The sequence below is a fragment of the Podospora pseudocomata genome, chromosome 5 (genome assembly GCF_035222375.1).
Source record: "Podospora pseudocomata strain CBS 415.72m chromosome 5, whole genome shotgun sequence".
Taxonomy (NCBI): domain Eukaryota; kingdom Fungi; phylum Ascomycota; class Sordariomycetes; order Sordariales; family Podosporaceae; genus Podospora; species Podospora pseudocomata.
Window position 1 is genome coordinate 691,822 of NC_085889.1, and position 22,382 is coordinate 714,203.

The 22,382-nt window shown below is 51.8% G+C and overlaps 4 protein-coding genes across 4 annotated transcripts; 2 read left to right on the forward strand and 2 right to left on the reverse strand.

Moving 5' to 3' along the window:
* Window positions 1-325: 325 nt before the first annotated feature.
* Window positions 326-3,507, reverse strand: QC762_501250 (uncharacterized protein). The gene is made up of 4 exons (XM_062890552.1): window positions 2,479-3,507; window positions 2,410-2,424; window positions 855-2,373; window positions 326-792 (listed from the first exon to the last, which is right to left on the reverse strand). The coding sequence occupies exons 1-4, from the start codon at window positions 2,882-2,884 to the stop codon at window positions 450-452; spliced, it is 2,283 nt and encodes a 760-aa protein (XP_062741638.1). The 5' UTR covers window positions 2,885-3,507; the 3' UTR covers window positions 326-449.
* QC762_501240 (uncharacterized protein) lies at window positions 420-8,337 on the forward strand. Its single transcript, XM_062890551.1, has 5 exons — window positions 420-4,687; window positions 4,752-4,990; window positions 5,049-5,241; window positions 5,297-7,575; window positions 7,633-8,337. Exons 1-5 carry the CDS (start codon window positions 4,354-4,356, stop codon window positions 7,942-7,944), a joined length of 3,357 nt encoding a protein of 1,118 aa, XP_062741639.1. The 5' UTR covers window positions 420-4,353; the 3' UTR covers window positions 7,945-8,337.
* An 8,178-nt stretch (window positions 8,338-16,515) lies between these two features.
* On the reverse strand, window positions 16,516-19,519 carry NWD5 (NACHT and WD40-domain containing NOD-like receptor 5; the record flags this gene model as incomplete). The annotated part of the gene is made up of 3 exons (XM_062890550.1): window positions 18,304-19,519; window positions 16,627-18,256; window positions 16,516-16,563 (listed from the first exon to the last, which is right to left on the reverse strand). The coding sequence occupies exons 1-3, from the start codon at window positions 19,263-19,265 to the stop codon at window positions 16,516-16,518; spliced, it is 2,640 nt and encodes an 879-aa protein (XP_062741640.1). The 5' UTR covers window positions 19,266-19,519.
* A 140-nt stretch (window positions 19,520-19,659) lies between these two features.
* On the forward strand, window positions 19,660-21,543 carry QC762_501220 (uncharacterized protein). The gene is made up of 2 exons (XM_062890549.1): window positions 19,660-20,573; window positions 20,628-21,543. The coding sequence occupies exons 1-2, from the start codon at window positions 19,985-19,987 to the stop codon at window positions 21,470-21,472; spliced, it is 1,434 nt and encodes a 477-aa protein (XP_062741641.1). The 5' UTR covers window positions 19,660-19,984; the 3' UTR covers window positions 21,473-21,543.
* Window positions 21,544-22,382: the final 839 nt, after the last annotated feature.

Consider the following 22,382-nt stretch of genomic DNA (forward strand, 5'->3'; position numbering starts at 1 on the left):
AAGGCCTCGATCTTCCGGTATCTTTATTTCTCTATGGCGCAGCCCACTTCCATGTCCCGAAACGTTACCTCCTCGTAGCCCCAGGTGTGTAACAAGATGGTATAGGGGGGCACACTATTGTCTGTAAACTCCGCAAGTTTTAGGATGGTTGTGTGCAGCAGGCGCATCCTGACGAATACTGGACAGGCGGACCAAGGCGATATGTTCTACGGTAGTCGGTGGTCGGGGTTCAGTCGTCCGATTAAATGAGGGATTAGGAAGGTATGAAGGGTGAGGGGATCACGGTGGATTTCAGCCCAAATGGCCGCAGCGCTATCAGCATGAGTGGCACAGGACAAGGCGATTCTTCATTGGCCGCCTCACATGTCCCGTGATGAAAGGTGAAGATGGTATGCTTTTTGCTTGTTTCTGAGCATATCCTCAAGTGTTACACTAGGCACGTATCCTCATCATTGGGCATTGCCATTCTTCTCGTTGCCATTGCAATTCCCATGCATCTTCTCCCAAGCGCTCCTCTTCATCCAAATCTCCCCAATCGGACAACCATCCTTCTCAACACAGACCCAATCGCCAATACCATGCTCCTCTCCAGCACGCCTCACCCCTCTCCCACCACCACCAATGATCAAATTTCCTGGCCGATATTTCTCGTGTGCCTTCATGCGGCGGATCACACTGCCATGGATACGGGCATCCTCAGGAATGTCACGAACTTCCCCGCAGGGGAGGGGCCAGCGAATGGGCTTCCAAGAGCCATCTTCTTGAAGGTCCATACGGCGGAAGGGGAGATACCTGGGAGGGCAACTGTTAGCCGGCCGGCATACACGGTAAGGCAGAAAATAGTGGCTACGTACTCCATAATCTTCCAAGCTAACACTGAAGTCTTGCTCAGCCCGCAATCAAACTCGAGGGAGTCGTGAATTCGAGCCGTGTGCGCTTTGTGCATCATTTCTCGGAACGACGAAGGCTTCTGCTGCCCGCTGCAGTCACCCTCCTTCTCGCCCGACTTTTTGGCACCACTGCCCCCGTCGTTGGTCTGAGAAAATGAGTCCTTGAAGCTGGATTGCTGGAACAACTTGGGTGTACTCATACTCGAACTGCGGATCATGATGTTTGGAATCGGTGGGTTGGGCTCGCCCGAGGTCTCGTGAGGGGCAATCTCGTCATTGAGGGGCTGTTCCTGTCCTGCCGACGGCGGCCTATATCCATGATCCTCGGTGTCGGACTCGTCGTGGTCATGGAGAGCCTCGACGCAACCCATCTCGCGGACCTTCTCCTCGTCAAACATCAGGCCTGCCTTGATCGCTTCGTGGACCATCCAGACCAAGGGAACGTGGCTGGCGACTTTGGAGTCCTCAAAGGTTTCTTCCCACCCACCACCAATATCCGCATGGCCTCCTGAGAACCACACTTCGTCGATGTCCTGATGGCTTTCCTCCTCGTCGCTTTCCTCACTCTCGGCAAATGATTCGGCGTCCTCCAGATGAGGATGGGGCTCGATTGATACCTCGGATTTGACGTCGTTCTCCGTCGGGCGCGCCGAAGCCTCGGTCTTGTTGGTGTGCCGTGATCGTGTCGAGTGGGAGCGCCTGCGATATGGCTCTGGATCCGTGGGCACGCCCAACGTGGGCCGTCGCCCTCTGTCGTCCTGGCTCTGTTTACCTTGGTGGGCGGGAGCGGCAGCGGATTTTCGTCTGTACTTCTCGTGGAGATTGTGGAGACCATCGGACACTGGGTGATGGTGGTGCTGCTTCTTGCCGCTCTTGCTCTGGTACACCAAGTCCTGCCGGAACTTGGCGCGGCGCTCATCAATACTCACGGCGTGACGGACAACCTTTGCCGAGGTGCGCGCCGTGTAAGGAAACTTGCTCCTTTGCATCCAGGCTGCCTCAAACTGAGGTACACTGTTGACTGTGTCGAAGAGGCCGAGAAAGCGGATGCGGCGGACAGGGCGGGAGAAGGTCTCACGAAATCCCTTCATGAAGGTGTACATCTCCCTCTTCTTCTGGTTCCCTTCTGGAGTGTTGTCTCCCTGCCTGCTCTGCCAGTTGGAGAAGGCTTTCCACGCAAACACCACCATCTCCTCGTTACCGTGCGACAGCAGCCCGACATAATCCAACATCTCGGCCAAGAATCGCGCAATGTACGCCCCACGCGAGAAGCCAAAGATGTAGATCTCATCTCCAGGGTTGTAGAACCTCATCAGGAACCGATAGCCTCCCACAACATGATGATCGAACGAGGACCCAATGGCACTGTCTTTGGCTTTCATGTACCAAGACTTGATACGCGCCACCGTTCCCGTGCGAGTCAAGCTGCTTGAGACAACATAGGTGCCAATTCCGGCTTCAGGATACAGTTTAGTACGACGCCCTACAACACAATGTAACACAATTCTTTGTCACTCACGTTGATAATAATGAACTAATCAGATTGTCAGCACTCCAGTCAGATAATAGACGGTATCGAAATACTTACATTGATCCCTCGCTGTCCTGTCGAGCATTCGAAATATCTTCAAAATGTTGCTGTCGCTGTCGTCGCCATGGAACTTATTGCCTGTGCCATCGAAGCACAATACAATCTTGCTCGGCTTCCGGTGGCGAGACTGATGGTCTCTGTCTGGACCCATTGGAGTGACAGGACGAGATGGCAGATGTGTTGAGAAAAAGTCTTCGTGTGCGTCAATGTGGGACTCCCGATCTGGACTGGAGACTCTGACACGGTTACCCGGCCTCTCGGGCATGAGGTGCGACTTATCCATTTCTCTACAATGGGCTGACCTCACAAAATTCCGACGCTGGGGGGGGTGACACAGAAAGTGAATCAAGACGGCGCAAGAACCCGTGATCGCATCACCAATGTTCTGGGACAACACCAGCATTCCCTTTTTATCAATGCCACTTTCTCGAGGACCAATCCACGACGCCAGCCTACCACCCCCTTCTGCAGGATTCCGTCATCTGAACGAGAGCCCCCGCTCTCTTGACACATTCACCTCCCTTCATGACTCTTTGAACCTCCCAATCTTTTTCCCCGACGCACTGATGCCGATCGCTGTGAGAGGTGAGACACTCTGCGAGGAGAAACCAGTCGTCCTATCAAAAAGGAGGCACTGATGTCCACGATGCTGGTTGTCGGCTCATTTGCCATTGGTCGATGTGGCAGAAGGATGGCAGGTCGGGCATTAGTCCGTGGGTAGCGGTTCTTGATGGCCTATCACGACGAGATGGGTAGTTAGAGTGCAGCAATGACCCCGGCCTTCAGCTGCTATGCGGTCTGCGCAAGGGGGCCGGATGGGGAAGTCAGGACGCCGAACCACGGCGGCAATTGCGGTCTTCAAGCCGAAGCAAACGGCTATCATTGGCTGGGTTTCAGCCTCTCCATGCACCAGATCGATACTAAAAGCTTTTTCAATCCCGGCCCGCACCTTGGGTGCTCGGATCGTTCCCGGGAGGAGGAACGGTACGGCGATCTTAGCGGATCATGGTGTCTTGGGCTCGACGCTAAACCGTCTTGGACAGCGATAATCACCTTGGAGCGGGCTTGGGTAGCGTCTTGATCGACCACAGTGACCCGCCGTCCCACAAGGTCACCCTCGTCGGTAATTGGCAGATGCACAACCCTGCAGCCATTTCGACGACCTCACTTGAGTGGCATGGCCTGTCTTCCCCTATCCACCACTCATCGGCCATCAATGTACACCAACTATTAGTAATGGTATTCCACGGTCCATTGGCAGAGGTCAAAGTTCCCCAGCCATTTGCTGTCACCGCCTGGGACCAAGAGCTACCGTTCCCCTGGGCGACACGTCGGTCGGCACAACAATCACCATGTAGGTAGTGTAGAACTTTGATATGCGGTACTTCGTTAAGGGTCTCTTGTGCTGCAAGGTTGATGTCCGCGTCTGGGTTGAACCCCTTCAAGCCACTCTGAATTCGGCGAGCACCCGAGTGCTGTGCACCTGAATAGGTTGGCCAGATAACTCCCCTGTGGTTCAAGTCAAGCCACCAAGCAAGCCCGGCGGGGTTTGTCTCACCTGAAGATTTCCCTTTTCCAACCATTCGATCTCCAAGACAAAAAAAGTGCGCGAGAGGCGGCATGGGGGGGCGGGTCGATCCCAGCTAGGGTGACATCACACAACACAGTCTCACGAGCTCAGGGAGACCGGGCCTCTCCTCGAGCTCTCGACATCCCTTCTTAACCGGCCTGTCTGCAGCACTCTGTGCTTCCATTGCTTCATCTCACATCTCCTCATGACGTTTGGGAAAGCCACCATTGTTATCAATCCCATCAATTACTTTTGTTGTTTCATTTTTATACCCATTATACCCCTTCTTACAAGCTTTCATCATGTCAGATTACAACGGCAACGGGCACAAGGCCTCGAACGGCACGGGAGTTACTGCTCTCAATGGCTCAAGCTCGAGCCACGGGAGCTCGTCTGCCCACCAATCACGCGAGGGAATGGAACTTGTCGCCAGTCAAGCAAAGCCAAGGCCTACTCCTCTTGATTTGAAGCCCACGGGTGCAAACAGAGCTGGCGTTGCCAATGCCTTTGAGCGGTATGGCCAAGTGATGCAGTCATCAGTTGCTCCGTTGCCAAATCAGCATGGTGCCGACACATTCAGCCGATCGAAGAAATGGGGCAAACTCAGAGATGATGTCAAGCAACTGCGGCTTGCTGGTAAGTGTCATGTAATGATGTGGTGACTGGTCCGGTCGGAACACCGTTGCTGACCTCGAGACAGACTACAAGACCCTTCTTGGTGTGGTCAAGGCCAAGGTCAAGGGCGAGAAGATCAAGGATGACAAGACTATGGCCATGGAAAAGGTCATCCAGCTTGTTTCCAACTTGCCTAGCAACTCCAAGACACGCACAGAGCTCACCAACTCGTTTTTGAGCGAGCTGTGGTACACCCTTGAGCATCCCCCTTCGATGTATGTGGGTGAGAAGTTCCAATATCGCCAGGCTGATGGGTCATATAATGTGAGTTTGGGTTTATCATATCACTCGATTGCTCGTCCTCATGCTGACGCCTTTCCAGAATGTTATGTTTCCCCAGCTTGGTGCCGCTGGCACTTCGTACTCCAGATCGGTGGCTGCCAATGTCGTTCGGCAGGGCGCTCTTCCAGACCCCAATCTCATCTTCGAGTCAGTCATGAAGCGGACGGAGTACACAGAACATCCGAACAATGTCTCTAGCATTCTGTGGTACTGGGCCAGTATCATCATTCACGGTAGGTGTTCCTGTCAGCTGCCGGTTGTCGACATCATCACTAACGCACTGTGCAGATCTGTTCTGGACAGACTACAGGGACATGAGCAAGTCCAAGACCTCTTCGTACCTGGACCTGTCTCCTCTGTACGGCAGCAACCAGGACATGCAGGACACCATCCGCACCTTCAAGGACGGCAAGATCAAGCCTGACTGCTTTGCTGACAAGCGCCTCCTGGGCATGCCACCCGGTGTCGGTGTGTTTTTGATCATGTTCAACCGCGTTCACAACCATGTGGCTGAGAACTTGGCCCGCATCAACGAGGATGGCAGGTTTTCTCCCCCCAGCCCCAACCTTGAGGGCGAGAAGAAGGAGGCTGCGTGGAAGAAGTACGACAATGACCTGTTCCAGCATGCTCGGTTGATCACCTCTGGTCTATACATCAACATCACACTGCTGGATTACGTCCGAAACATTGTCAACCTCAACCGTGTTGATACCACCTGGACTCTTGACCCCCGTGTCGAGACTGGCATAAACGTTGACACCAAGGAGGGTGCCGAGCGTGGTACCGGCAACGTGTGCTCGGCCGAGTTCAACCTCTGCTACCGCTGGCACTCGTGCATCTCGGCCAAGGATGACAAGTGGATTCAGGATTTCTACTATGATCTCTTCAAGAAGCCGGGCAAGGACCTCTCTATTCATGAGCTCATCATGGGCTTCGGCAAATTCGAGGGCATGATCCCAGATGACCCTGCGGAGCGTCCCTTCAACAAGTTCCAGAGAGGGCCGGATGGCAAGTTCAACGACGATGACCTTGTCAACTGCATCTCAGACGCCATTGAGGACCCCGCTGGATCTTTTGGCGCCCGCAACGTGCCCGAGTCGATGCGGGCGGTTGAGATTCTCGGGATCATTCAAGGCCGCAGATGGAATGTTGCTGGCTTGAACGAATTCCGCAAGCACTTCGGCCTGAAGCCCTACGAGAAGTTCGAGGACATCAACTCCGACCCGGGTGTTGCTGAGTCTCTTCGTCGCCTGTATGATCACCCCGACTTTGTGGAGCTGTACCCTGGTCTCGTGGCGGAGGAGAGGAAGGAGCCCATGGTTCCTGGTGTCGGCATTGCGCCTACCTACACCATCTCCCGTGTCGTCTTGTCGGATGCTGTGTGTCTGGTGAGAGGTGACCGCCACTACACCATCGACTACACGCCACGAAACCTCACCAACTGGGGTTTCAACGAAGTCCAGTATGACTTGAACATCAACCACGGTTGCGTCTTTTACAAGCTCTTCCTCCGGGCTTTCCCCAACCACTTCAAGTACAACTCGGTCTACGCGCACTACCCCATGGTGACCCCGTCGGAGAACAGCAAGATTCTCAAGGACCTCAAGCGCGCTCATCTCTTTGACTTCTCCCGGCCAGGCAGGATCGCCACACCCACCGAGGTCACCTCGTACGATGGTGCCCAGCGCATCTTTGCTGCTGAGGACAAGTTCAAGAGCACCTGGAATGCTGGTGTCGCTGGCATCCGCGCCAAGGCGAGCCCTGAGCTTTCTGGCGATGCTGCTGTCCACGACAGGCACCGCACCACTGCATCTCGGTCGCTGTTCACCCCTGAGCTGGGCACCCAGATCAAGGCTTTCTACGAGAGCTTGACCGACAAACTGCTCACCACCAAGAGCTACACTTTGGTACCCGGCAGCAAGTTTGCTGACCTCGTCCGCGACATTGCCAATATCGTGCCAACCCACTTTGCCGCCAGTGTCTTCGGCCTTCCGTTGACAACCAAGGAAAACAGCAAGGGCATCTACACCGAGCACGAGCTTTATGCCGTTCTCCAGATCATCGCCTCTGCCCTCTTCGTCGACTCGGAGCCTGTTAAACTCTTCCCTGTGGTAGAAGCAGCCAAGACGGTCGCTGGTCAGCTCAGCACCCTCGTCGACAAGACGGTCAAGAGCCCCAAGGCAGCCAAGAACAGCGTCCTCAACACCTTCGGCGTCAATTTTATCAAGGAGCTTAAGAAGGCCGGTTTGGCCACGCACGACATCACTTGGAACCATGTCCTCCCCGCCGCTGCGGCCCTCGCCTCGAGCCAAGGGGAGCTGTTCACGCAGGCAGTGGATTACTACCTCTCCCCCGAGGGTGCCGCGCACGTAGCGGACATTACAGCCATTGCCTCCCAGCCGTCATCTTCCCAGAACGACGCTCTCCTCTTGGGTTACGTCCTGGAAGGCATCCGCCTGTCAGGTTCAGCTCGGTCTCACTTTGAAGCCACAACCGCCGGCACTGTCACGGCGTCCAATGGCACGGAGCTGCACATCCAGCCCGGCAGCAAGGTTACCATCAACTCTGTATGCCCCTCATTTACCCTTTTTATCCCCTCCAGTACTAACCTCTCTTGTTTCTAGTCAACCGCCTCCCGCGACGCAGCTTACTTCCCCGAGCCAGAAACCGTCAACCCCCGCCGTCCACTGGACAAGTACATCCACTTTGACGCCGGTCCCCACGCCTTCCTGGGCAAGGAGATCAGCCAGATTGCCCTCACAGAGATGTTCCGTGCTCTGTTCAAGAGGAAGAATGTCCGGCGCGCGCCTGGTCCGCAGGGAGAGCTAAAGAAGGTGCCGAGGCCGGATGGGAACGGGGTGGATTACCTCAGGGAGGACTGGGGTGCTTTGACGCTCTTCCCTGTTACCATGAAGGTGATGTGGGATGATGTTTAGAGAATGGAAATGCGTTTTAGTGATGGGGAGGAGGACGTAATAGGTTATGCACCCAGCCTGTCATTTCCAGGAAAATCCAACGCAGATTTCGGATGTCATATTGCCAAAGGCTGAGGAAGATTCCTCTCCCTCTCTTCTACACTACACCCCTCAGTCTTCCAATAAACCCAAAGCATATAAGCGTCGACAGAAAATAAAAATCGAAAATAAAACGGGCTGTAAAAAGATATAGGTACGTCGGTACATCGAGGTTGTTAATTTAAGCTCCTAGGTGGAATTACAAAGTATAGCTCTTTACATTTCTGGACACTTACTACTCCAATCTTTGTTGCCGAAATCATGATTATCTATATGCCATCGCAAGGAATACGTTTTGCTGAGGATTCAGCTAAACAACTGGATCGCGCTTGGATGTCTGTGCGCGTTTGTACTGGACTTGGCTCATCACTGCGGCACAGCCCAGGCCAGCACCTCAGGTATATAGTTATTTGCTCCCTCTGACCCAGCCACAAATCTCGGGTCTTGGGATCTGTCAAACAATAATATGGGGTGCAAACTTGGTCAATTCGTTCGTTTTTCGGAGGGAAGAGGGCCAGGTAGCACAGGCTCTCCTGACCGGGTGGACAAGGTCCCACTGCCAAGATATTAATTCCTTAACAGTGGGCCTCTCACTGTCTAATTCAACACACCCCCCAGCCAACGCCCTGCGAAGGGTCGTTGGGTGCCTCTATTCCCACTTGATGCTCTTCTTTCCACTCCTTTTCCTCATTTGTTCACCCGTGTCATTCCGTCAAGTCCATTGCCTGTGGGCCGTACTCATCATCACTCTGATCCTCCTGTGCCTCGATTTCCATACCTTCCGCAAGCCTTGGCTCCTTGGGTTCCCTTGAACTGTCTCCTTCATTCGCTCCAAACCAGTCTCCCAAAGGCTCCAAGTCCATTTCCTTCAGCTTCCTTTCCTTCAGAAGACCCTTCACATCCTGTACTCCCACAAGGCACCTGAACTGCGTAAACTTTTCCTCCGTGAGGGCCTTCGTCAACCCGTCGGCCAACATCTCTCCTGTAGCCTTGTATTCCACAGATATTTCCTTCTTTTGTTGCTTTTCTCGCAACCAGTGGCTGTGGATGTCGACGTGCCTCAACTTTGTCTGCAAGGTGTTGATATCTGCGGTCACGAGCCGTATTGTCTGGGCGTTGTCACACCACACTCTGATCCCTTTGTTGTCATCCAATTCCACACCCAATTCTCGTATCAACCGGATCTCGTACATGGCCTCCTTGGTGGCCTGTGACAACGCCAGAAGCTCTGCTTCAGTGGTGGAGGTAGTGACAGTATCCTGCTTGTTGGCTCTCCAACCGACTACTCCGCCGAACAGCCTCATCACGTAAGCTTGGGAGCTCTTGCGATCGGCAACGTTGTCTGCGAACGAAGCGTCGGAGAAGACTTCAAATCGGTCACCACCCCCCAGCCGTAACGCATAAGTACTTGTGGCTAGTAAATAGGAGAGTACTCTCTCCGCTGCTTCTTGGTGGTCGCTGCTTGGGTTCATGTTGAAGCTGGCTAATTTGGAGACTGCAAAGGCAATGTCGGGTCGACTGATGACTGCTGCGTAGAGCAGAGACCCCACCAGCTTCTGATACCGTACCACCTCTGTGTAAGTCGCCAGTCCTTCGTGGGCGACAAGCTTGTTTTCCGTCATGGGTGTTCTGGGTGTTTTTCGTGATGGTTTGGTGATGAATCGTGAAAGCTTACCAATATACTCGGACTGAGAGAGCCAGACAAGCCGCTTCTCCCTGTCTCTGAGCATCTCCATGCCCAGGAACCACTGCAGTGGCTCGCCTCCTTGCAGAGCAAATTGCTCCTGGAGTCCCTGGACCAGTTCATCCACCAAGTCTCGCTTCCTTGCGGGGAAGGTAATGGCTATATCGTCAACGTAGAAGAAGATAATGACTCCATTCTTCAGGTAACAGCAGGGTTCGTGAGGGACGGCTACATACCCGAGCGTGGAGAGCACGCTGGTGAAGTTCTTTGCCACAGGAGAGGAGATTCCTTCAAACCGTACAGTGCTTTCTTCAAGAGTAAGACCTTGCCTGGTGTTCTTCCTGCTCCTGGGGAATCCTCATGTATATGGCGTATGGTAGGTCAGTGTGAACGAAGGCGTTGACAACGTCGTACTGGAGCATCTCCAGGTCGAACCGTGCTGCAATGGAGACCAAGGTCCGAACGATTTTCCAGCCAAAGTGGCAGCGTAGGTGTTCTCCATGACCGTTTTGGCTTGTTGGTCTCCTCTTACCACTAGCCTCGCTTTTGCTTTCTGGAGAAAACCGTGTTTGTTGAGCTTGTAAGTAAATACCCACATACTATCAAGGACTTGGTGGCCGGCAGCCCTTTCTCGGTCGACCTGCTCCCACGACTTCATCTCCTTGTGACTTTGAAGGTGGTCTCGAATGGCTGCTAAGAAAAGCTCTCTGTGAGGGTGAGCTTCTAGCTGCTTGTAGTTCTTTGGAGGGTCTGGTAGCTGGCGTCTGTGGATTTTCTCTGAGGGCTCTGCTCCGTGAGAGTGGGTTTTGGCTGCCTCATCGCTGCTTGGGCGCTCGAACTCTGCGACTTTGTTGGCTTGTTTGCGGATCTGCCGCCTGCTTGTGCCATTTCGGCCGATGGCTTGTCTTCCGGCTACGAAGGATGCCTCCCATGGTCCGTGACGGTTTCGTATTCTTCTGAAGTCGTATCCGGCTTCTGAAGCTTCCTGGGCTACCATTTCAGATGGTTTGATGCCCAGGGTTGGTGTCCCGATCAACAACGCTGCGTGAGGTGGTGTATGGCCAGGCGTCAGGAGGGCGCTCAAGGGTTCTGGGGACTTTGGCTGATCAGACCTCCCAGCCCCGGCTGCTTCCTCTGCTCCCTTCCCTGGTAAACTTTCGAGGGATCGCTGCACAGAGGTGTTCTCCGGCGCTGTTGGGGCGACTGCTACGGGCGCACCTGTTTCCTCCGCGCTGGAGTTGTCTTCGTTTTGTTGAGTTGGCAGGTGGTTGCTCTGGTTCACTCCGTACTCTTCAACTTGTGAGTAGTAGGCACCTGTAATTCGATCAATAACTGGGTCATCAATGTGAGCAAGGGAGAGGAGAGTAGCGAGCTCTGCCACTGAGGTTTGGCTCAGCTCGTCCACTAAGTCGTCCTTCTTGCCGGAAAAGAACTGGTCCTCTTGGAAAACCACATCTCGTGCCCTGATGATTCGGTCTGACTCGGGGCGCCAGATCCGATATATTCGGGTGCCCTCATATCCGACGAGAAATCCTACCAGAGCTCGCGGTTGGAGCTTCTTCCTCCGGTTGGATTCTTTCCTTGCATCGGGACTCATGTAGTACACCTTGCAACCGTAGGCCTTGAGGTTTCCTAGCCATGGCAGTGGTGCTTCGGCGGGGACTATACCATCTCGTTGTCGCTTAACCGAGTGGAAGGCTTCGATGGGTGTCTTTCCGTTGAGTCGCTGTTTAGGGGTGCGATTGTGAAGATAGACTGCCGCTCTGGTGATTTCTTTCCATAGGAATTGTGGTAACTTAGCTGATGATCTCATCGCTGCTGCTCTCCTCTTGATGTCACCCCTGAGCGCTCTGCTCCACCGTTCTGGTCTTGACGGTCTGGAGCGGAGGGTTCAGATAATTCCCAAATCCTCCAGTAAGTCTTGCATCTCGTGGGACCTTACCACCTCATTGTCACTTTCGAGCACTCTTACCACAATCCTGTATTGGCGCCAGAGGAAGTGGAAGAGCTTGTTGGTACACTCCACTATTCCTGATGCATGGCGATTCTGTAGGTAGTAGGGAAGGTCATGCCACTATACCTGTCAACAAAGACGATGAGGTGCTTGTAGCCTTCCTCATCTTCTTTGTACTCAAAGAGATCGACTGCCCACCGTTCTCCTGGGTAGTGTGGGTTGGGCCTTGGGTAAGTGCTTCTGTTGTTCTTGATCTTACTCACGATACAGCCCTCACACTCCTCGATGGCCGGAGGTGGAGGTACCGTGACTGTGGTGGTTGACTCACCACCCCCGAGGGTCGGTGCTTTTTGTCGAAATCCCAGTTTCACACCTCTGGCGTGTTTTTCCAGCTTCAGGACTGCTTGCTTGTTGGCGTGACCGAGCCGTAGATGCCAAATGGCTGGAGAGGCAATGGAGACTGGCCTCTTTCCTTGAATGTATAAGGCATTGCGGCGAGTGAGTAGTTGTGAAGTTGTTGCTTCGGGCCGTATATATTCGATGACTGTTTGGCCGTGGATGTCCTCCATCAACGCCAGCACTAACCCTGAGGCTATCCGTAGACAGTTCTCTGGAATCTTGTTGTCCCAGTATATTCCCTTCTTTCTGAGCACCTTGAAGGAGACCAGGTTTGTGGCGAAATCTTTGCAGTAGGCTACATCGTATAGTCTGAGAGTTCTCTTTCCAGACGGCGTTCTCACAGATATATCGACGTCGCCGTATCCCACGATTGGGACTGTGGAACTGCCGGCCAGTACGTAGTCGTCTGGAGCCGCCAGTCGAAAGTTGACGAAACGGCTGAGTTCGTTGAAGATGTGTAGCGTGGTTCCGGAATCGAGTATTGCTGACCGGTACAGAGGGTATTCTGCCGTAGTGAAACAGGCGTGGGGAGTTGACTGGCCGCGGTTTGCAGCAGAGTAGCTTCTTTTCAGTTGTAAGAAGACAGCGTTGACTGGTTCGTGGTAATGGACGCTCCGTGTGTGGTATGCCTCCGCGTATTCACGAGCGTCGCGCTCCTCGAGTCAATTTCTCTGCTGCTGAGCCTCGTCATTATCCCTCTCTCTCTTCAGCAGGGTAACCTCTTCACTTAACTTCATATCTGCCCTCAGATTGGCTTGGATGAGTTGCTTCATAGCAGGGTTGCTTCGAAAGCGTGAGTGCTCAGGGATCCTCTCCGGGAACACATAGAAGCAGTCCCTGAGTTCATGCCCTGCGCTGAAGCAAGCCTTGCATCCGAGCATCTTTTTTGTTCTGTGGTCCGGAGCCGGCACCTGAGTCGAATCGCTTTCTCTTGGTAGACTCGGTCCTCGAAGATGCCCTCCACGGCCACGAGAGCCCCGGTACGGGCTTCTTCCTGTCCTGCTGGTGTCGCCCTCTGTCTCTCCTTCTCCTTGGAAGACCGGGAATGCGGCCTTGGTCGTCTTTCTGGTATCCCTTTTGGCGAAGGCCATATCTCCCCTAATATCTCTGGCAACCTCCTGGAAGGTCATCTCACCTCTTTGAACCAAGTGTCTCTTCTGGGGTGTGTTGGCAAACCTGATGGCTTTGGTCTGCTCGCGCAGATTGTTTTGGTGTCTCATGCGATACTCGTCGACGTCAGGCATTATTGCCTCTCTGATGGCGTCGTAGACCGCGGCAATGTCGTGTTTTCCGGTGCAGTGGATGTTCCAGAGGTCGGCGGACATGTGGTTGGTCATCCACGACATGAGAGAGCTGCGTTTATCGAGCAGGTTGGTGTATTTGGTGTATTCGTGGGTGTAGATCTTCGTGTCGCGGTTGTACCTCTCAAGGGCGGCGATAGTGAGGTCTTCGATCGTATAGACTGGCTCTGGGACCTCCACGAGTACATCAGGCGTGTTGCTGGGGTCGTTTCCTCTCACAGTTATAGTCTCAGCCGTGACTTGTCGATTGGCTTGGCTTAGCCTCTGCTTGAGGTTCGTCAAGTAGGTTGCGTAACGCGTGAGCTCGCTCTCGTAACGCGTCACCGAGGCGCGTTTCTTTGGGTACCGGTCTTCGCTGATCTCCGGGTACTGTGGTTCTTTCGGGAATGTCTCCCGTTGGTCAGGGTCGAGGTACGGCCACAGTCGCTCAGTGGCTTGGAATTGTAGGGCGTGGTCGAATCCGGCCCAGTCGTCTGGTCCGTTGAGGAAGACGCCTGACTTTGCAGTGGCGGTGAGGAGTTTGTTCAAGTCGATAGACATCGCGATTGGTTCTTTTGGTGGTTATCGATAAGTAGGTATTGCGTATAGCTTCGAATAATCGTTCAAAAACGTCACTCTGACTGCGAATTGTCAAACAATAATATGGGGTGCAAACTTGGTCAATTCGTTCGTTCTCGGAGGGAAGAGGGCCAGGTAGCACAGGCTCTCCTGACCGGGTGGACAAGGTCCCACTGCCAAGATATTAATTCCTTAACAGTGGGCCTCTCACTGTCTAATTCAACACGGACCACTGCACCATACCCACTGTGATTGCTATCAAAAGCTACAAGTGAGCCAAGCTTCCTGGCTTGGCTCGCTCCAGTGGTATATATATGGTGACGCCGCCACAGCCGTCACAGTGCCACGAACAGCAGGTACCTATGACGAACCCCTGTACAGAACCTCTGAAAGGGATACGGGTTGAAGGTAACTTCTGACAATTGGTTCGGTGCAGCTAAACAGTGCACAACAAGATGTCTCAATGTAAACACAAGATACCGTGAATACAAGTGTGAATTGCATACTGCGGAACTGTCTATCTACACCAGCCAGTTCCTCCGTATATATAGACCTAGTGGTCTCTGGATCATTAACCCTTGGCAATGATTCCACGGGTAAGGCTACTCCCATCCTGATTGGTTCTACTAGCGATTGGCTGTGCGCGTTGCGCCCCGCACACGGTCTGGCTTGCCTGTTGGCTTAACTGTGACAATATACTGGTTCACCACACTCATCAGTGCCTCACAAGCCTATGTTACAGTGATTCTCTTCTATATATTACAGGGCGCCGCCCCTGTAGTCTACTTTCCTTCAGTGCCACGGCAACTGTCGAATGCTGCAGTCAAAGTCTTCTTCGCTCTCAGTGTACTGCGCCGATAGCTATTTGAGCCTGTATTTACAGGCCTCAATAGCACCTATTTCAACACTACTTGTTTTAAATGGGGTCGCTGAGAGCACTGTAACTACAGGGGTCTCAGGAGGGTGAAGCAATTACCCAAGAACTTGGCGAGTGTCGGACTGTGCTGCTAAGTACGACGACGTGGTTGTCGAAGGAAGAAAGTGCAACAGGTATTACCTGCAAATACAGAGAGTAGTTAACTGAGATGTTGTAGTCTCATATATAAGATACTGTAAATGATCAATCTTATTGACTGACTTGACTTATTATTTCTTAAGGAAAGAACGAAGCAGGAAAACCATTGCAATTGGAAGAGGGCTCTTTATGAGCACCTGAACTTCCTTATCATCCTTATCGCTCGGTGGCCCCAGTGGCTTAGATCTATGATCTCGTTGTCGATAAGGTGCTCGAATCGCTCATGATGCTTCTCATATCTCTCATTGTTCGGAGGTTCGGTCAAGAGCCTGTCCGGAGGTCCGGTCGAGAGTCTGTCCGGAGATCCGGTGAGGAGTCCTGGGAGCCGTTGAGAGCGCTTGTGGGCGAGCCGTTGAGAGCATTGTTGGCGAGCTGTTGGGAACAATGTGGGCGCAGAATTCCATAAACAAGTGCTGTAAAGTTCCATGAATAAATGCTGCATTTTAACACAAAATATTCTAAAGCAACAACGTCTCCGAAACGCTTCACTTAAGCCAAAACATTGAAACATATAATGTTATAAGACATTATGACGTCCACCCTTCCCATTAAAAGCAAATCGAAAGAACCAAAGATGGCCAGAAACATGTGCTAAGGCGATGGTACAATTGTATACAGCTGTACATGTTGGCCGATAGTTAGGAGGAAGCCAGATAAGGTTCTTCCCATCTCGTGTAATCCACTTATCACTGAGAAAGAGAAGACCGCTGCCCGGTTCTTGGTCGGTAAAGTTATTTGCTGAACTCGGGGTTATCTTCAGCAATCCGCGATCTGTTTCAAGGTAGTCATTATCTGTTAGAATGGGGTCGCTGAGAGCACTGTAGCTACAGGGGTCTCAGGAGGGTGAAGCAGTTACCCAAGAACTTGGCGAGTGTCGGACTGTGCTGCTGAGTACGACGACGCGGTTGTCGAAGGAAGAAAGTGCAACAGGTATTACCTGCAAATACAGAGAGTAGTGAACTGAGATGTTGTAGTCTCATAAAATACTGTAAATGATCAATCTTATTGACTGTCTTGACTTATTGTTTCTTAAGGAGAGAAAGAAGCAGAAAAACCATTGCAATTGGAAAGGGCTCTTTATGAGCACCTGAACTCCCTTATCATCCTTATTCAGTAACTTGAATCTATGATCTCATTGATGAGGTGCTCGAGTCGCTCATGATGCTTCTCATATCTCTCATTGTTCGGAGGTCCGGTCAAGAGCTTGTCCGGAGATCCGGTGAGGAGTCCTGGGAGCCGTTGAGAACACTTGTGGGCGAGCCGTTGAAAGCGCTGTGGGCGAGCCGTTGAGAGCGCTGTGGGCGAGCCGTTGAGAGCGCTGTGGGTGAGCCGTTGAGAACAATGTGGGCGGAGAATTCCATAAACAAGTGCTGTAAAATTCCATGAATAAATGCTGCATTTTAACAGGATCCATTCAGGAATATAACCACAGAATATTCCCCTGATTATGCTTTTGATTGGTGCAAAAATAATTGTGGAAGTATAAGTCTGAAGGGGGCAAATGTCGATAATCTGGCGGAAGCTAAGAATAAATCGTGCTGCATCGTGTAAAAACGCGGAGATCGTGGAACTAAAATCGGGCTATATATTTCGTGTTAGCGAATATTTATGAACCTACTTTAGTACGCCTTACACTAAGGAGACCCTGTAAATCCCTAATCATTCCAATACTTGTACATAGTTTCCCAAGGAGACTTAGCGCTTCCAGCCAGTGGAGGAAATGACGTTCGAGGAAGGTGTATACTTGATGGTTATCGCTTATACGAGAACTGCTTTGCTGAACGTGATAGACCCAATATAGGCACGCATACCGGACATCTGATGGCAAATGTGAGTCGATGACTGACGACTCAATGTCGGCACGAGCTGTTCCAGGCATTCTCAGATCGCAGATGTCCTTCTTCAAGCTACCAGAAAGAAGCTCCAAGCATCTAATCGCAATTTTTTCGTGTGTTGCACCCCTGTCTATCCAGAACGGGTTGGTGCCCTGTTTGTTGGGATCAACGAGAAAGTCATGGAATGACAAATGAAACATCCTAACCGGGGATGTAGGAGAGACCGGTACGCTAAGGACGGAGTGAAGTGGTTCAAGTCTGCGAATAACGACCTTCTCTTGTATATCAAGAAGTCGGGCTAAAGAGCATATCGGGAGTGGTTCGGCTAAGAGCACAATCGGGCCCACGACCATCCGGAATTCATCAAGAAGGGATCTCTTAGATACCTCGGAACCGACAAGCAACCGATCAAGGACTGGGCGATATGTTGCGTCTAGCTTGTCGATCTCGGATTCCTGTGTTCCTGACTGATATTCCAGGATCTTTGCTAATTGATCACCGGGATCACACCATGCTGGGTCCCGGATAAAACGGCAAACAGTAGCTGCAAAGATAAAGAGGGGAACGGCCATCTTGACCAAGTCTTGGACAATCTGGGGACCAGGCCAATCGTGCGGAAGCTGCTGGCCACCAGGAGACAGATCATTATAGTCGTTTCGGATTTCTGCAAGCTCAGAGTCCAGATATGCAGCGATGTCGTGCTCGATAATTGACTTCGGGATTTCATGCAAGACTAGATCCTGGTATTCTCCCTTGATCTTATTGAAGCCAAGTCGGATTGGCAACTCAGGCCGGCTTGTGAGGAAAGCTCTTAGCCGTACGGAAATCAGACTCTTTGCTTGTGATAACAGGGAAATGATAACCCTGATATCATCGTCCCGTTCGCACTCATCAAGGGCATCAATCACCAGGACAATTGTCTTGATGTCGTCCAAACTGCCCCTTAGGCTTTCCAACGGCTTTAGGATCAGCTTCTTAAACTGCTCCTCCAACCTTTTGCTCGTGACGTAAGGGTCAGCCTCAATAGCAGCCTTGATATACGATGCCGAACTAGGCTCTTTGACAATAAGCTGAGTCGCAATGGTTGTAAACAGCAGGGCGGCCTTGCTCCGGTCTTTCTCGCCTCTCTTAAAGAAGAAGCTGGCACCGAGAAGATTTTGGTCCGCAAACGATTGCGCGACTGTACGTGATATGGTGGACTTCCCAGTTCCTGCCATGCCGTTTAGCCAGAAGATGCATTCGCCCTGCGGATCGTCCGCCCATGCCATTATGTCCCGCTGGAGGTCAACTCGGGTATCAGGGTGACATCGCGCGTCGTGCTCGTCCGTGTGGGAGTCAAAGCTAGCACCGTTCGCAATGGGGAGCTTGGAAAGGATGGCATCGCGGATCGTCTGTGAATTCGAGCGTATCTCGTCAAGCACACCACTACTGATAGTTAGAAACCTTAGAACTCGAAATTGGGGGATAGGACATACGTCATCTTCCCGTTAATCCACTGTTTAAGGTCGTCAACGGAGTTATATCCCTCCGGTGGAATCTCAAGCGCTTCCAGAAGACCGTGTGGGGAGACGGGGATGTCAAAAGACGCCCCTTTCGTCAAACTCTCCCTGAACCTAGTGCCATCTCTTGCAATTTCTTCGGTTGCCGTTGCCAACTCAGCTCTACCCCCAATCTTATTTGCGCGCTTCTTCAGTTTATCCTCCATGTAAGCCAAGCAGAGCGCATAACAAAGAGCGTTGCCATGCGCCATGTCTATCACAATCTCATCCTGGCGAGTAAGAGATGAACCCTTGTACAAGAGCGGGTGTGCAAGCTTGTTGTAAAGATCTTCCGCGATAGTCGTGACTTGTATCTCGAACATCACGTCGCAAAACTGAGAAAGGGCTCCGCATTTCGCTTTTTCCAAGCTGACACGATAGTTGCGAGTCTCGTAGGCACCGAACCGTGTTCTCCAGGACCGACCAACCTCACGGTCACGGACGAAAATAACTGGCTCCTCTTCTTCCCGAAAACTTTCTTTGATGAAGTGAACGGCTCTCTCCATATCGTCAGCAAATTCGAGGATAATCCTGAGTCCGACAAGATCATGAATTTTATTGAATATGTCAGAGAAGCTCTCGAATTGCTTTTGGCTGCGATCCAAGAGCGCTTTCTCGCGCCGATCGAGTGACTTTCTGATTGAATCGACCTGCTTAGTTCTGCTTTTGACTTGGCAGTCAATAGCTCTGCGCTCGAGAGCACTTTTGCAAAATTCCTCCAGTCTCTCCCTCATAGCGTCGTACTCATTAAGCAATTTAGGCCAGACGTCGTTGACGAAAGCGCTTTTAGGATCTAGGCCAACAGGCCCCTCGGTCATTTGGTTGATTTTCACCCGCAGTGACTGATTTGGAGCATCACCGTCGCCCGCTTGAGGCGGAGCTTGCGAATGTGCATCCATGGTATGCTGGCGGCGTAGTGTTCTACCAATCGACCAAATGAAGTGCTGATTGTGGAGGTGATGGGGCTCGCATAGCCGCCTGTACAGGCGGGATAAATAGAAAGGAAGCAGTAAATACACTAGCAGAGGGTGCGAAGGGCAGTGTTCAAACTGCGTCGGGCCTTGTCTCAAAGGTTGACGGACTCGTAGGTAGGCAGTGCAGAAGTTGGATAAGGGAGATAATTAGCAGCCAAAGGCTCTGGAGCGACGACAAGGAGCCAGGCAGCTTTTCCGCCATTGCATTGGGCATCAAGCTAATGCTGCAATTCCTGCAGCTACCTGTGTCTATCGGCTTACACTGGCGAATCACACAGTACCACACGACGAAGATAAGATCTGTGCTGGTTTGCATCATGCCGTGCTCCGCGACGCACAATGGCCGGCCTGCAACGAGGCTCTTTGCAAGGCAGCCGAGGGCGGAGGGAGGGCCTACTGCGCCACAACCTCAAGCTGCACGTGATATTAGCGACATGCATATCGCACTACATAAGGCAGTTGAACAAGGTGCATTAGTCTCAATCGTTGGACACTGAGAGTTCTTAACAGAACTGCAATCTGAGGTTTGGAGACTTCCACGCTTATGAACTTGTAACGGGTATCTACAAACCTCAAGCTGGTTCTTACACACACTTCTTCCCTCTCCTTCAGACCGCTATCCTTATACAGGCTGGACGAGGAGGATGAACTACGAAAAAGGATCATACAGAGATTTTGTCCGATCTCGATGTCAAACCAACCCTTGCATCACTGGATTAGCCGACTATTTGAGATGTGGGCCTGGAGCTGCCAGTACCATCGTTACTCTCGACTACTCCCGGGACGGACAATCGGTACCGAATCCTCTAACGGTATCCGCAGTTGATCTGGCCAGGCTGATGGATGCCACCTCTACAACCGCTGGCCGGATTGTGCTCGTCGAGAACATCCAACCCCATCTGGTCAGTTTTCTCGCCGAGATTTTGGATGTGGATCCAATCTTCTTTGCCGGTCACGTCACCACCGACTTCAAAGACATCGAGAAAGCACCGCCTCCTCCTTCACTTGCGTTGTTTCCATCCCAGATTGCTGAAAATGGCTATCTCCATCTCCACTATCAGCAGGTATTGGACCTGGGAAGCGCAGACGTGTTTACCTCTTCGTACAGTCTGAAATCGGACTCCAACGTTCCTCGAAATGTCAGACGCCTACCGCATCTATCAGGTCGACAGATTGCTTTGGCTCGAGCGTGCTGTTCTATTCTAGTGAAAAAGATCAAAGGCATATGGATTTGTAAGTCTTGTTCAGATGTTTAGTGCATCTTGACGGCATCTCTAACAGTCGTAGGCCTAGTCCTGGTGGATCCCCCTGTAAATATTGTTCTTGAGACGTTGGGATTAGGCGGCCGAAAGTCACATCCAAGTATGATGTTGCATGGAGGATTGGAGGAATTTGAACAATCGACGTCTTTCGCGTCTTTCGGATCCACCACGAGCGATCGTTTACCAGATAAGAAGTCGATGCTCAGTAACCTGCTCCGCTACTTCCGCCACCAACCACCTGGGTTCATGATAGCCGAGCCTAGCATCTTGAGCCTCGGCTACTACTCGATACGCATGGTCTTAGCTGAGTGGATTCTTTACACGCTCCTGATGAGTCGTTACTTGAAATATTATGAATATACTCTGCACGACATCGAGAATCGGCTGCACGATAGCGACATTATCGACCTTCAACGTTGGCGGCGGCGGAGCATGCAAAGCCGACACAAACTAATTATTCTCTCTGAGTTCATCGATTATTGGTTACAACAGGAATCCAATAAGCAGCCGTGGGATTTTATACTGAAAGATATCAAGCATGTATCGTCACAGCTAGAGCATTACAGCCGCTCGCTCGAGCATATGGTCCCAGTAGCAACGTCGATGGTACAGCTGCTCGACTCGCGGCGGTCGATACAAGAGGCTGCCAACGTTAGCCGGCTCACTTTTATTGCGCTGGTGTTTGCGCCGCTGTCTTGGGTCGCCAGCCTTTTCAGCATGTCAGAAGATTACTCTCCAGGACACAAGAGCTTTTGGGTATATTTTGCTACTGCACTGCCAGTTATGATTCTGGTCTTGCTTTTATCAACTGTGCAAGGGGATCGACTGGAGGGAAAATTGAACAGGATTTGGGTAGTTTTACGACGGTAAGCGGGAAGACGAAGGACTGAAGCAGTGTTAGTGTAGCTATACAAAATGTAATAATTGTTCTATGATCTACACGTTGCCTTGCGTTTTCCATTAGCTTTCCAGACAGTTAACGTAAGTCTTAATGGATCACAGTTCCCGGCCGTACATTCGCTTTGAAATACAAAAATATAAATATCACGGCACCGGCCGGTATTTTCGAAATTCCACCGGTACTGTCATGGCACTGGCACTGGCACCCTGACCTTATCTTATCATTCACCTGCCCTGCCCCACCGAGCCTTGCAGCCTTGCACCTTAAATTCCTTGCAGGCCAGGCCAGGCAAAGCCTTCCTTTCTGTTGAAAGACCAACAGCCACGTATCCACAGTATCACAGGTTAAAGCGCTTACAATTGGAGCATGAGAAACTGTAGGGCGGGCAATGTGTTGATTAAGCTGCAGATGTTCGATGTCCTGCTCAAAACTGGTCGGGCGACGCCCGGACCCTGATAACCCTAATACCTGTTACAACCTGCACCAGGAATGGATACAGACTGCAAGGCAGTACACCAGAGGTGAATATGACAGGATGATCGAAGGTTGTGACAAGCGTCTCAGACACGGGTTCACTGTCAACAACAGGTTGTTCTAACAAAGAGCTACTGAGAGTAGATTGTAGACAAATGAACTTGAATTGCTTGCATGAGGAATCAGATTCCTCGACACGGGGAGCGCCCGGCGCTCCCCCCTATTTATGTCAAGCTATCTACATATATTTCTGAAGTATCTTTGTACCTTGCTCAGTGTGCTCAGTGGTCTTGGCGGCTGAGTAGACTGAGCAACCTTTCATGATCAATGTGCTCAGTGTGCTCAGTGGTCTTGGCCACTGATCAGACTGAGCACCTCCTGATTGGTCGTATGGGGGCTTATGGG